This window comes from Engystomops pustulosus, chromosome 6, assembly GCF_040894005.1.
Source record: "Engystomops pustulosus chromosome 6, aEngPut4.maternal, whole genome shotgun sequence".
Lineage (NCBI taxonomy): Eukaryota > Metazoa > Chordata > Amphibia > Anura > Leptodactylidae > Engystomops > Engystomops pustulosus.
Window position 1 is genome coordinate 9,405,048 of NC_092416.1, and position 14,379 is coordinate 9,419,426.

At 41.2% G+C, this 14,379-nt stretch overlaps 1 protein-coding gene across 1 annotated transcript; it reads right to left on the reverse strand.

Annotated features, from left to right (window-relative positions):
- Window positions 1-9,160: 9,160 nt before the first annotated feature.
- On the reverse strand, window positions 9,161-10,206 carry LOC140065354 (C3a anaphylatoxin chemotactic receptor-like). The gene has a single exon (XM_072112946.1). It carries the CDS (start codon window positions 10,157-10,159, stop codon window positions 9,242-9,244), a length of 918 nt encoding a protein of 305 aa, XP_071969047.1. The 5' UTR covers window positions 10,160-10,206; the 3' UTR covers window positions 9,161-9,241.
- Window positions 10,207-14,379: the final 4,173 nt, after the last annotated feature.

Genomic DNA, 14,379 nt, shown 5'->3' on the forward strand with positions numbered 1-14,379 from the left:
AATGTTAATTGTAAAAGCAGATAAGGAATATGTATTTTATAGTCTATGGGGACCAGTCATTAGGTGAAAATATGTGATCGTAAAAACAGGTTCCCTTTAAGGTTCTGTGAACATCTGTCTTGTCTAATTCATTATGCAACAAACACAACCTTGTACACACCCTCAAAAAAATTCAGAGAACATCTACATACTGATTCTTGTAAGCAGGATATCCAGTTGTATTTTCTGATACCAGGTTATAAATAGTAGGATCCATTTTGACACTGCACCTTAAAATAAATAAAAGGAAACAAAATATATTTAAGGAAACAAGATATTTATAATGTAACTCCTGCCCCCAGAACCCACCAGATCCATCAAAGGCTCCCTTGTCTTCATGTCTTCTTGTCTACATCCAACAGGAGTTCTCCAACATCAGTTCTCCACCAGTTCCAGTGCCCCCCCCCCCATCCATTACACTGCATCAGCTAGAAGCAAGGAAGAGGAAGTGGGGACACCGGCAGAGGTGCATGTATATGATTTTTATATTTGTAATAGTTACAGTTTGGGTGGCAAAGAAATGTTAAAGAAATGACAATTTACAATGTATATATTAATAACAATTCTGGGGGCCACTATGTAAGAATAAATCTCGGGACAACTGTATAAAAATTATGTGGGGGCACTATAAGCAAATTTATAATCCGGAAGCTACATAATTATTTAAGGCTCCATGTATTTCATTGATTATATTATTATACATATACTATATTTTAAACATAAAATTATTATATTATATTAGAAATATAAATTATTATTTATTATAAATATAAGTAATTAAGGATAGCATTACATAAAACTATGTAAATCAATTGATTAGTAGAGGCATAGCAGAAGAATAATTAGAGGGACTGGATATATGCAGGGGAACAATATGGTTTTAGTATGGAGGTAAACTTTATGGGGCAAATTTACTTACCCGGCCCATTCGCGATCCAGCGGCGCGTTCTCTGCTCTGGATTCGGGTCCGGCCGGGATTCATGAAGGCAGTTCCTCCGCCGTCCACCAGGTGGCGCTGCTGCGCTGAAAATCATCTCCACGCGCCGGAATGCACCACCTCGGACCAGGTGAAGGTAAGCGGTCACCAAGCGACACTTTTTCGGTTTTTAAATGCGGCGGTTTTTCCGAATACGTCGGGTTTTCGTTCGGCCACGCCCCCCGATTTCCGTCGCGCGCATGCCGGCGCCGATGCGCCACAATCCGATCGCGTGCGACACAATCCCGGGGCAATTCAGGTACAATCGGCGCAGATCGGAAATATTCGGGTAACACGTCGGGAAAACGCGATTCGGGCCCTTAGTAAATGACCCCCTATGTCTATAGAAAGCACAGCAAAATACGATGGTGTCGAATAAAATTAGGTTAAATGGGGGATGTGGTTTGTCAAATGTATTTGTACTGTTGTATAAAGTATGGTATATGTGGGGGGCATGGTATGATCATTTGTATTTTAAGGGGTCAAAATCTGGAGGCATAGTGCGAGACGTATTGGTTATCCAGGTGAAATGATATGGTGACTGTGGTATTTTAAGGGTCACAGTGTGGAAATTCACTGAAGATATCTGGCAGAAAATTCTACAAAGATATATCACAGGGAGAAGTTGTCATGAAGTTCTGGACCTAAAGGAGAAAAAATGTCACCTGCAGGTACTAGATCCCACTTTTGCCTGTGTCTGATCAGACTAACCTTTGAGACTGTAAGACGTTTAGCCTATGCAGTGTCATTTCTAGACTGTCAGTATGTGGTGTGGGAAGCCTGGGAGACCATGAATAATACTTAAAGGACATCTTCCACCAGGATTGATGTAATTCAAGTACACTTACATGCTGGTGTGTGCCCCCTCTTGCAGGATCTGCTCTTCTTTTAGCTTCTTATTCCTAGGTTTTTGCAAACAAGGGATTTTACAATTATGCAAATGAGCATTTGCATAATTTTTAAAGTCTTCTATTTTTAAAAAATAAGGGCATGAGAAGTGCAAATAATAGTGGATCCAGTCAGAGAGACCACACACCAGCATGTAAGGGTACTTTGTTTACAATCCTTCTTCCTGGTGCTAGAGGAACTCCAAAATCCATCATGATAAACCAGGGAGACTTACTCACAGATCCAGGCACCATGACTGTGGCAATCTTCTTATATTTGTTATCCATCCAGAAGGGCTCCTGGGGCTGTTACCTTGCTTTAGACTTTCCCTCTTACTGGTCCCGCAGTACTACCTTATCCTTTTTCCTGCTAAAATCTCACACAGTGAATTTCTCCCGCACAGTATGACAGCCTGAGAAGTAGCAGCAGGGAAGTGATCTTGGAATACCTCCCAGAGCCCTTCTGATTAATTAGATTAATTTTAAAAGTTGATTTTAGAAGGAAGGATGCCATGGATAACAAATATAAGAAGATACCATAGTCACAGTTCCTGGATCTATGATTATGGTTTATCCTGATGGATTTTGATGATAGATTTCCTTTAAACAATATTAAAAGTCTATTTGCAATCGACTCTACAAAACATCAAAACAAAATGAAAGACAAACCAAATAGTTTACAATTATAGAAATATATTTTTTATGAAAACCGAAGTTACACTGTAGATTTAGACCGATGCTGACTTTTTTATTTATGCAAATATCACTCTGCAATTTTTACTATTAGCAACAATAATAACTATTGATCTTATTATAATAATAATAATATAATGATTAAATCCAAGGATTGCAGGGTAAACATTTCCTGCCAAAACATTTTCTGGAAAAATACATATTATTAAAAAAAAAAAATCACATTATTTTTATATATTCTCAGATATACCGGTATCTTTAATTATCAATTAGATTGAAATTATTACAAATTTTTATGTACATAATCACCGTAATAATATTACACACATAGCCGAGCCCATACACGGTCTCACCTACATGTTACCCGGAGAGGGGGGCAGCACTTACCTTCTCTCAGTCTCTTCTGCTTATAATAATAATTTACAGCAATTCCGCATTTATATCCCAGATAATTCTAATTCTAATTAGTCATTAAAAAACAAACTCATTAAAATGTCATTAAAATTATTTCTGCTGAATAATTTATTTGAAGCAAAACCACATTTTGACAAATTTTCCTGTTATCTTACAAAACTCACATTACAGCTTTTAACTTGCTTAGAAAAGCACTGGGGCAAATTTCTCCGCCTAATTCTGCGCCTAAAATGTCTCTATTTTGTGCCATACCTGTCTAATGCCAAAATTTGCTAAGATAAATTTGTTTATTCACGGTGGTTTGTTTTTGAGACTTTTTCATATTTTTGAGACTTTTTGTAAAAAGTCTCAATGAGAAAAAAATCCTATTAATCAGATGATTCAAATGTCACAAAAATGTTGCACAAATGTCGCAAGAACATATGTTTCCATTTTCTAAGTTTCCCTTTAGTTTGGTTTTATCTGGAGTTTTTTTGCGCCAAAAAATGTCGCAAAAATTAGACAATTTGAAATGATAAATGTGATTTGCGACATTTAGCACATCTGGAATAGAAGATAAATGAGTCTTACTAACAAAAAACAAATGTCCAGTGGACAATTCAAAATGTCCCCAAAAAGGCACAAAAATTGCAATGCACCAAAAAATGTCTCAAAAAAGAAAGAAAAAAACAGGAAGAAAATTAAAGATAAATGACCCCCAAAGACTCATCAGACAAGGACTTACAAATCTGTCCCCACCTTGTCCCCACCATACATGTCCCAATACTGATGATATATGGACCCTGTATAGATGCTGGGAAGATTTACTATTGTTCTGTTTGTTTGAAAACACCAAGGGCCAAATGTATCACTTTTCTGCGCTTAATTGTAGTTGCTGCGCCTTTATTCTGGTGCATTGTTGCGCCAGAATTATCACAAGTTACAACCATCTGTGATGAGATGAGTTCCTGCCTTTTATTAATCACTTTCCTTAAGGCGCAGTGTTAGATTCGGGCAGTTAAATGTGATTGTCCTACAAGCTCCTCTCTGCTTCTCTCCCGCACCCCAGCATGAAAATGACCCTCACAGCAGAGCCCAGGTGTGTGACACCCAGAACCCAGTGACCTCCTCAGCAGTGGCTTCTCCTGGAAGGGAATCCCCCAGTGCTGGTCTCCTGCTGCCCCCCTGTAATTCTGGCCGGTAGTCTCAGACACCAGTGTGGTCATCCTGCTACACGGGGGACACTTCTCTGTAGTATCTGCAAAATCCTACTTCTCTCCTGTCCTGCTCTGAGCTGAGGCTTCTGTAGATTGTTTAGTAAATATAAGGTCATGACCTGTAAATAGAGAGGCTGCAGTGTCTGTATTATCTGTACTAGTGTCTGCAGTGTATGTAATGTCTGTATTATCTGTACTAGTGTCTGCACTGTATGTAATGTCTGTATTATCTGTACTAGTGTCTGCAGTGTATGTAATGTCTGTATTATCTGTACTAGTGTCTGCAGTGTATGTAGTGCCTGTATTATCTGTACTAGTGTCTGCAGTGTATGTAGTGTCTGTATTATCTGTACTAGTGTCTGCAGTGTATGTAATGTCTGTATTATCTGTACTAGTGTCTGCAGTGTATGTAATGTCTGTATTGTCTGTACTAGTGTCTGCAGTGTATGTAGTGTGTGTATTATCTGTACTAGTGTCTGCAGTGTATGTAATGTCTGTATTATCTGTTCTAGTGTCTGCAGTGTATGTGATGTCTGTATTATCTGTACTAGTGTCTGTAGTGTATGTAATGTCTGTATTATTTGTACTAGTGTCTGCAGTGTATGTAATGTCTGTATTATCTGCACTAGTATCTGCAGTGTATGTAATGTCTGTATTATCTGTACTAGTATCTGCAGTGTATGTAATGTCTGTATTATCTGTACTAGTGTCTGCAGTGTATGTAATGTCTGTATTATCTGTTCTAGTGTCTGCAGTGTATATAATGTCTGTATTATCTGTACTAGTGTCTGAAGTGTATGTAATGTATGTATTATCTGTTCTAGTGTCTGCAGTGTATGTAATGTCTGTATTATCTGTACTAGTGTCTGCAGTGTATGTAATGTCTGTATTATCTGTACTAGTGTCTGCAGTGTATGTAATGTCTGTACTATCTGTACTAGTGTCTGCAGTGTATGTAATGTCTGTATTATCTGTACTAGTGTCTGCAGTGTATGTAATGTCTGTATGATCTGTACTAGTGTCTGTAGTGTATGTAATGTCTGTATTATCTGTACTAGTGTCTGCAGTGTATGTAGTGTCTGTATTATCTGTACTAGTGTCTGCAGTGTATGTAATGTCTGTATTATCTGTACTAGTGTCTGCAGTGTATGTAGTGTGTGTATTGTCTGTACTAGTGTCTGCAGTGTATGTAATGTCTGTATTATCTGTTCTAGTGTCTGCAGTGTATGTAATGTCTGTATTATCTGTACTAGTGTCTGTAGTGTATGTAATGTCTGTATTATTTGTACTAGTGTCTGCAGTGTATGTAATGTCTGTATTATCTGCACTAGTATCTGCAGTGTATGTAATGTCTGTATTATATGTACTAGTGTCTGCAGTGTATCTAATGTCTGTATTATATGTACTAGTGTCTGCAGTGTATGTAATTTCTGTGCTAGTGTCTGCAGTGTATGTAATGTCTGTATTATCTGTACTAGTGTCTGCAGTGCATGTAATGTCTGTATTATCTGTACTAGTGTCTGCAGTGTATGTAATGTCTGTATTATCTGTTCTAGTGTCTGCAGTGTATATAATGTCTGTATTATCTGTACTAGTGTCTGAAGTGTATGTAATGTATGTATTATCTGTTCTAGTGTCTGCAGTGTATGTAATGTCTGTATTATCTGTACTAGTGTCTGCAGTGTATGTAATGTCTGTATTATCTGTACTAGTGTCTGCAGTGTATGTAATGTCTGTACTATCTGTACTAGTGTCTGCAGTGTATGTAATGTCTGTATTATCTGTACTAGTGTCTGCAGTGTATGTAATGTCTGTATGATCTGTACTAGTGTCTGTAGTGTATGTAATGTCTGTATTATCTGTACTAGTGTCTGCAGTGTATGTAGTGTCTGTATTATCTGTACTAGTGTCTACTGAGCTCTGCTGCTTTACTATACAGAGGCTGCAGGTAGTGTCTATAGTGTCTGTATCATCTGTACTAGTGTCTCTAGTGTATATGATGTCTGCATTATCTGTACTAGTGTCTGCAGTGTCTGTACTAGTGTCTGCAGTGTATGTAATGTCTGTATTATCTGTACTTGTGTCTGCAGTGTATGTTGTGTCTGTATTAGTGTCTGCAGTGTATGTAGTGTCTGCATTATCTGTAGTAGTGTCTGCAGTGTATGCAGTGGCTGTATTAACTGTACTAGTGTCTGCAGTGTCTGTATTATCTGTACTAGTGTCTGCAGTGTCTGTATTATCTGTACTAGTGTCTTCAGTGTGTGTATTATCTGTACTAGTGTCTGCTGAGCTCTGCTGCTGGGGATGAGCTGCTCTACACAAGAGCTCAGTGCTGCTTCTCAGTTTACGCCTTCTTCGGGCTGGAGTGTTTTTTTGCGCCCATTTTTGCATCTGAATGAAAAGTCGCAAAAGATGAATATCATTAGGCTCTGCAAAATGTCTGGATTGGTAAGATAGATGAGGGAAACATGGTTATTTTTGCTGCGTGGCTAGTTTGGTGTTTAGTCGCAAAACTGGCGCCAAAACAGTGAGACACTATGAAAAGGTGCAAAAACAACAAAAAAAACAAGTGATACATCTGGCCTCAAGACTGATGCAATTAACACTTTGCTATCATTGTTTAGAATTATCTACTATCTGCAATGATCCCAACGTGTTTCCCACAGTGTTTCCATCCATATTTCTCACTGTACAAATATTGTTAATCTCTAATGTTGAAAATAATAACACAATATAATTGCATCTATTACGCTGAGGTTACAGGGCGCCGGGCAAAACCTCCCGGAACTGTAATTATCAAAAGAGAGAATAAATCCAAACATCATTTGAGGACATTTGACTCCTATTAATGCCTTCAGGGTTCAATTAGAGTGAAATTATCATCATATGTTATTACAAGAAAAATAATACAGAATATAAATGTCTCACACCCCAAGAGGGTCCGTTATCCCAAGTCAGGACATTTGTGCAGCTCTTTTTTTTTATTTCAAGGTTTTGGACTTGTTTTAATGTTCTTATAACTTATTTAAAAGTTGCACAAAAGTCACAAAAAAGTCGAAAACTCTACTGCAACTTCATCTAAAGTTTTTCCTACGCCTGATCAAGACAGGAATTTCTTTACAACTTCTAATGATTTGAGCCAAAATTGCTCCAAATTTAAAGATATATCAGATGCACATCTAATTATGCGGTTAACTAGAAATTTTTTTTTGTTCTCCTTTATTACCAAAATGGGCACGAGAACAACGTGTTACATGGGGCAGAGAACTCTGGGAAGGAGAAAGGAACTTTCCCGAACACTTGTGCAGACCAGTAAGCCTATCAGCGACCAGCAGGCTTATGTGATGTCACACAGACTATAAAAGAGGCAGCCATTTTGTAATCTCGGCACTTCACACTGCATGTGCTTCCTGTAGCCTCATTGTGCCACTATGTGGTCTCCTGCTGCTGCTGATGCCATCTCCACACTATATCATTGTGCCACTTTGTGGGTTCCTGCTGCTGCTGATGCCACCTCCACACTATATCATGGTGCCACTCTGTGGCCTACCAGGTTGCTGCCACCTCCATACTATATCATTGTGCCACTCTGTGGGCTCCTGCTGCTGCTGTGGCCACCTCCACACTCTATCATTGTAGCACACTGTGGTCTACTAGGTTGCTGCCACCTCCACACTATATCATTGTGCCACTCTGTGGGCTCCTGCTGCTGCTGACACCTCCTCCACACTATATCATAGTGCCACTCTGTGGCCTACCAGGTTGCTGAAACCTCCACACTATATCATTGTGCCACTCTGTGGGCTCCTGCTGCTGCTGGCGCCTTCTCCACACTATATCATTTTGTCACTCTGTGGGCTACTGCTCCTGCTGACGTGACCATTACACTCTATCATTGTGCCACTCTGTGGCTTTCCTTGTTTCTGCCACCTCCACACTGTCATTGTGCCACTCTGCGGCCTACTCATGCTTCTGCCAACTGTCTCCCTGGAACACCCTGTAATTTCCATAATGCTGTTTTTACCCTCCTCCGCTCTATGATGTTGCTACTATGTTTAGTTTTCCCCTTCATTTCATCTGTCAAAAGGGAATGAAAAGCCTAAGGATTGACAGCCAGAAGCAGGAGTGGATACAGAACACAGAGGACGTGCAAGTATCCCATTTACTGAACATCTCTGTTTTGGAGCCAATCCTGTTTGTTTTTGGCTTGAGCAATACTGATGATGGATTATTGACCGATTGAAAGCAGACACTGATGGATGAAAAGAAGGGCAAAATGATTGGTGATGTCAATGCAGAATTACTGCTGACACCGTCTGCACTCTTTTGGGGGGTTTCTACATATATAAGTGTTTAACAGAACAGGTTCTGTCGTAATCTATGGAATCATCTGATGTCAGTGTAAAAAGAGTGCACTCTGTGATGTTATAGTGGGATCTTGGCCCTCAGCTCAGTCCATTCGAGCTGGTACAGACGTTACCTTGTCAGGCTGCGTTCCCACTTTGCTTATTTGGTGAAGTTGGCCTAAGTAAGTGCACATGGAAGTGAATAGTGAATCGATTCTAAGAGCCGCGGCTGTCATGTGCAGTCATACTAAAACACAGCATTGTTTGAAGGCCAAACCACATTCCCTATGCATATTTAAGCATGGCACAACGTTCTACAACACCTTTCAGGCTCTGTGCTGCCAGGAAATATAAGCCAGCCAGGAATTAACGTGATTCGTCATGATTCGATTCGGGTAGAATCATATTTTTTTTTTTAATTTTGCGAATCGGGACAAACCGAATTTTAACAAATTCGCCCATCTCTAATTATGATGCTTTGAATGTCTGTGATGGGCTGTACTATACAAAGCATTTCCAATGAAACTAATAAAGTTGTTTTGTATTGTATTGTATTTGGAACAGAAAACAAGTTGTACAAGTCTCTGTTACAGGAAAGGATCTGGTTTAAGAATCTTAAATCTTAAAGAAGGCAACACATGTCAATAAAATCACAACATAAATTATCAGTCTGCAAGCACATGGTAGGGGTTACACATCTGTAGTGGGTGAAGGTTCATAATCTTCTTGTTTTTCGTATGGATCTGGATGTTCGCTTAAGGCTTTTTCAAGTCTGAAGGGGATGGATCTCAGGAAACCATGTCTAAAATATTGGCCCATGAACACGTAAATGATTGGGTTGATACAACTGTTAAAACAAGCCAGAATAATAACAGTAACATAAACTATATAGAAGTAGAAGGTTTCTTCATCATACATGGATATTATTGGCCACATGTAATATGGAGCCCAGCAGATGAAGAAACACAATATAACGGCGGTGATGATCCTGTAGGGTCTCTGAGATCTCTGGGGTCTATTACTATTTCTAAGTTTGCAGGCAATGGTGACATAACTGGTGACGATGATGAGGAAAGGGATCACAAACAGCATAAATAACCTCATTAGGTGAATGATCTGCGTTATCTCCTGGAAATGCAAATATTGAGAACCAAATAATAAGCACCATTCATTTACACTTAGAACTCGCGATACACATAAGTAATACACTAATCCAGTCCAGAGTAGACTCAATAGCCAAATTATCCCTGCAGTGATCCTTATTAATTTCTGTGTCCTATGGATTTTAGCCCAAAATGGCCACATGACCGATACCCAGCGATCAATACTCATTGCCGTCAGGAAGAGGACACTGGCGCTCATGTTTATACAGAACAGAATAATGTTCACTGTGCAGAGAATTCCTGAGAATTGTGAATATCGATAAATGTGAATCCACATAGCAACGCGCAGGGGGAGAGAAGCGCAGCACAGGAAGTCGGCGATGGCCAGATTGAGGAACCACACGGCACTGATTGTCTTCTTCATCCTGAATCCGGCAATCCAGATGACTAATCCATTCCCAATAATCCCAAGGATGAAGATAATACTGTATAAAGTAAATGACATCTTCTTTAGAATTTCTGCCTGAAACCTGGTCTCCAAATAGTCTTCAGATGACCTTACAAGACATGAGAGGGAAGATGTTAGGCTCATGAAGTATTTATAGTTTTAAAAATACCTGTAAGTTTTTGCACATTGGGATATACAAAGGCGCCATTTTTTCATTCATTTATTTTTCATTCAATGTTTTTGCAAGAAAACACCAGACCATGACTAAAAACGTAAGATTTGTGTAGTCAAAAACGCGTTGGTCTTTTTACATGCATCCCGTGTTTGTCATGTATTTTCAATTAATTAGTATTAGATTTTATTGGATTTTATTCCTTGTTTATTGCTGGAGAAATTCCTTCTTTACTTTGAAAACACCAGTAATGTTCCAGCTACAGATCGTGTGTGACTGATCTGCTTCTCTACAGTTGGATGAAATGTGTCCTCATACTTAATCTGTGTAATATGGAAGGCTTGTCCGATATATCTTCCCTGTCTGCTTCCCACAACTGCCAAGAAGGAAAATGTATCCAAGCAAGTCTCTGATGGTGCAAACGCATTAACTTAAGAACCATTGTAATACTTCACACCCTAGAGCTAAAGATCTTCTTTTAAGTGCATTTTGACAAGTAAGTCCCTTTGGTCAGGTTACAGCTTGACATTTCATGTAAATAATTTCAGCTCCTGTATGGAGTTTGTCTTCTGTAGTATGTAAGCATGGTAATGCAGGGTCAGGGAACAGAATGGGGAAACAGATAGTCTTGATACTAAACCTCCTTCCCAGTTGTTCACTCCTAATTGCCCTACCTAATCTGAGTGGTAGGAGATGACTGGTCGTTGTTCCCTTCCTGAGGCAAAGTGAAAATACAGGGACCAAGACAAGACAATGCAACCAGAGAAGGATAGTTTCTAACTATGTATAAAAACCAAGAGGACAACGTATTACAAAATCCCAAGGCAAATGTATAGTCAGAGAATCAGGCATAGTGCCGAAGATACCAGAATCAAACGGAATGATTTTTAATATAAGACTTTAGCGAGCAAAAAGTATTCGTGCACTAAACTTTTCTATGAGATGCCAGAGCCCTGGTCCAAAAGATGATTGGACCAGTTCTCTGACATCAGACAACATAAATGATAGTGGGGAGAGTTTCTTGGCATCACATCAGAATTAGTTTTATGCATATATATATATATATATATATATATATATATACATATATAAATATATATATATATATGTGTGCTGTATGCTCTGTAGGCTTTACGATAAATGAAAATTATATACAAAGCGAAATGTTCTAGAAGTGATTATAAGGATTTGTTCTTATAGTCTTGTCATTAGATCAGATATTTTTGGTGATCCGGCCCTGAATATCCAGTCTAATCCATTACACAGCACATCCTTCTATAGAGCAATGGTGAATTCTGTGAAGAGTCATCCATCCATAGGAATATAACCTGAAAAGAAGAGTCTGATGTCGATGTTGTCACGGGTGGTCCCGCGACCCATGTCGCGGGCTCACCCGTGCCTTCTGTCCCCCGCCAGCGCGCTGCAAGCGCCACTTACGTGCCCTGGCTCTGCTTCAGCTCTGGCTGCTGCTCCGTCCTCCTCGGCTGTGTGCGTGCGTCCCCGACACCTAGGGAGCGTGCGCGGCACCTTCTGCAAATTTAAAGGGCCAGCGCGCCGCTAATTGGCGCTGGCCTTTCCCCCGTAATCTATTTAACCCTGCCTCTTCCTGTTACCCTTGCCGGATCTTTGTGCCTTGCGCCCTAGAGAAAGCTGTATTTGATGCCTTGTGCTGTTATTGATATTTCCCGTTGTGACCCTGGTTCCGTTTCTGACTTCGCTCCTTTGCCGCCTGCCCTGACCTGTTGCTTTGACTCTGACTCCGATCCTGTGCTGCCTGTCCTGACCTCCTGCCTGTCCCCGACTACGAGATTGCCTGCCTTTTCTGTACCTCGACCTTAGCTGCCATTGCGGACAAGTCACGCCTGTGGAACGACCTGGTGGTACCACGCCGCAGCAAGTCCAACCCGCTTTGCGGCGGGCTCTGGTGAAAATCGGGTGCCACTTAGACTCCGGTCCCAGGTAGTGGCTTGTGCCATCGTCCGCAGTGGTCCGGAGGATCCACAACCTCTAAACCTGACAGATGTAAATGGAGTTTCACAAGATTTCCAAATAGGAAGAAGAAAAATAACAACATACCAGTTATAATAATCCGGATATCCAGTTGTATTAGGGGAGGTCAAGTTATCATCTGCAGGATCCATTCTGACTATTTACCTAAAAAATAGATTAATAGGATAATATCACAAAGATAAATATGTATTATGTTACGGCTAATATTGTTTTGCAAAATTAAAATTACTTCTTTATAAAGGAAGATTAGTGATTAGCGGATCCGTCAAAATTTCAGTTTAACGAATTGGGGAAAAGGTTTGGTCTTGACATCTGAATTGGAGCCAAAGTTTCTGACCAAAAAATGACTATAAATGGCGGGTAGTGAGGGGGAGAGGGCTGCACAAAATAAAAGGGCAATTGCTCTAACAAAACAAGGCCAGAGAAGGTACCAAAAATAACATAAAAAAATAAAATTAAGAATTAAATATTTGAAAAAAACCTTAAAAACAAATAAAATGCTGTTGTTAATGTTATTACACTATAGGACACTCTGCGCTACAAGAAGAAACCACAAGACTCTCCTCTCAAATCCGGTTGTAAAGACGATGGAGAACTTTTACTTACCTGTCCTGACGCGTTCCCTGAAAGTGCATTGTCCGTGTATAATGCGCTGTGCGGGGAGTCACTAAGATCCTGCACCCGATATCCTGCATGTGTCGCTTCCCCGCTCAGGTCCCCGGAGTTCACCTTCTTCTTCCTGGTGCATGTAAGTGCATTGTCCGTGTATAATGCGCTGTGCGGGGAGTCACTAAGATCCTGCGCCCGATATCCTGCATGTGTCGCTTCCCCGCTCAGGTCCCCGGAGTTCACCTTCTTCTTCCCGGTGCATGTAAGTGCATTGTCCGTGTATAATGCGCTGTGCGGGGAGTCACTAAGATCGTGCCCCCGATATCCTGCATGTGTCGCTTCCCTGCTAAGGTCCCCGGAGTTCACCTTCTTCTTCCTGGTGCATGTAAGTGCATTGTCCGTGTATAATGTGCTGTGCGGGGAGTCACTAAGATCCTGCGCCCGATATCCTGCATGTGTAGTTTCCCCGCTCAGGTCCCCGGAGTCCACCTTCTTCTTCTTGGTGCATGTAAGTGCATTGTCCGTGTATAATGCGCTGTGCAGGGAGTCACTAATATCGTGAGCCCGATATCCTGCATGTGTCACTTCCCCGCTCAGGTACCCGGAGTTCACCTTCTTCTTCTTGGTGCATGTAAGTGCATTGTCCGTGTATAATGCGCTGTGCGGGAGTCACTAAGATCCTGCGCCCGATGTCCTGCATGTGTCACTTCCCCACTCAGGTCCCCGGAGTTCACCTTCTTCTTCCTGGTGCATGTAAGTACATTGTCCATGTATAATGCGCTGTGCCGCGATTCACTAAGATTGTGCGCCCGATATCCTGCATGTGTCGCTTCCACGCTCAGGTCCCCGGAGTTCACCTTCTTCTTCCTGGTGCATGTAAGTGCGTTGTCCGTGTATAATGCGCTGTGCAGGGAGTCACTAAGATCCTGCGCCCGATATCCTACATGTGTCGCTTCCCCGATCAGGTCCCCGGAGTTCACCTTCTTCTTCCTGGTGCATGTAAGTGCATTGTCCGTGTATAATGCGCTGTGCGGGGAGTCACTAAGATCCTGCGCCTGATATCCTTCATGTGTCGCTTCCCCGATCAGGTCCACGGAGTTCACCTTCTTCTTCCTGGTGCATGTAAGTGCATTGTCCGTGTATAATGCGCTGTGCGGGGAGTCACTAAGATCCTGCGCCCGATATCCTGCATGTGTCGCTTCCCCGATTAGGTCCCCGGAGTTCACCTTCTTCTTCCTAGTGCATGTAAGTGCATTGTCCGTGTATAATGCGCTGTCCGGGGTGTCACTAAGATCCTGCGCCCGATATCCTGCATGTGTCGCTTCCCCGCTCAGGTCCCCGGAGTTCACCTTCTTCTTCCTGGTGCATGTAATTGCCTTGTCCGTGTATAATGCGCTGTGCCGCGATTCACTAAGATCGTGCTCCCGATATCCTGCAAGTGTCGCTTCCCCGCTCAGGTCCCTGGAGATTACCTTCTTCTTCCTGG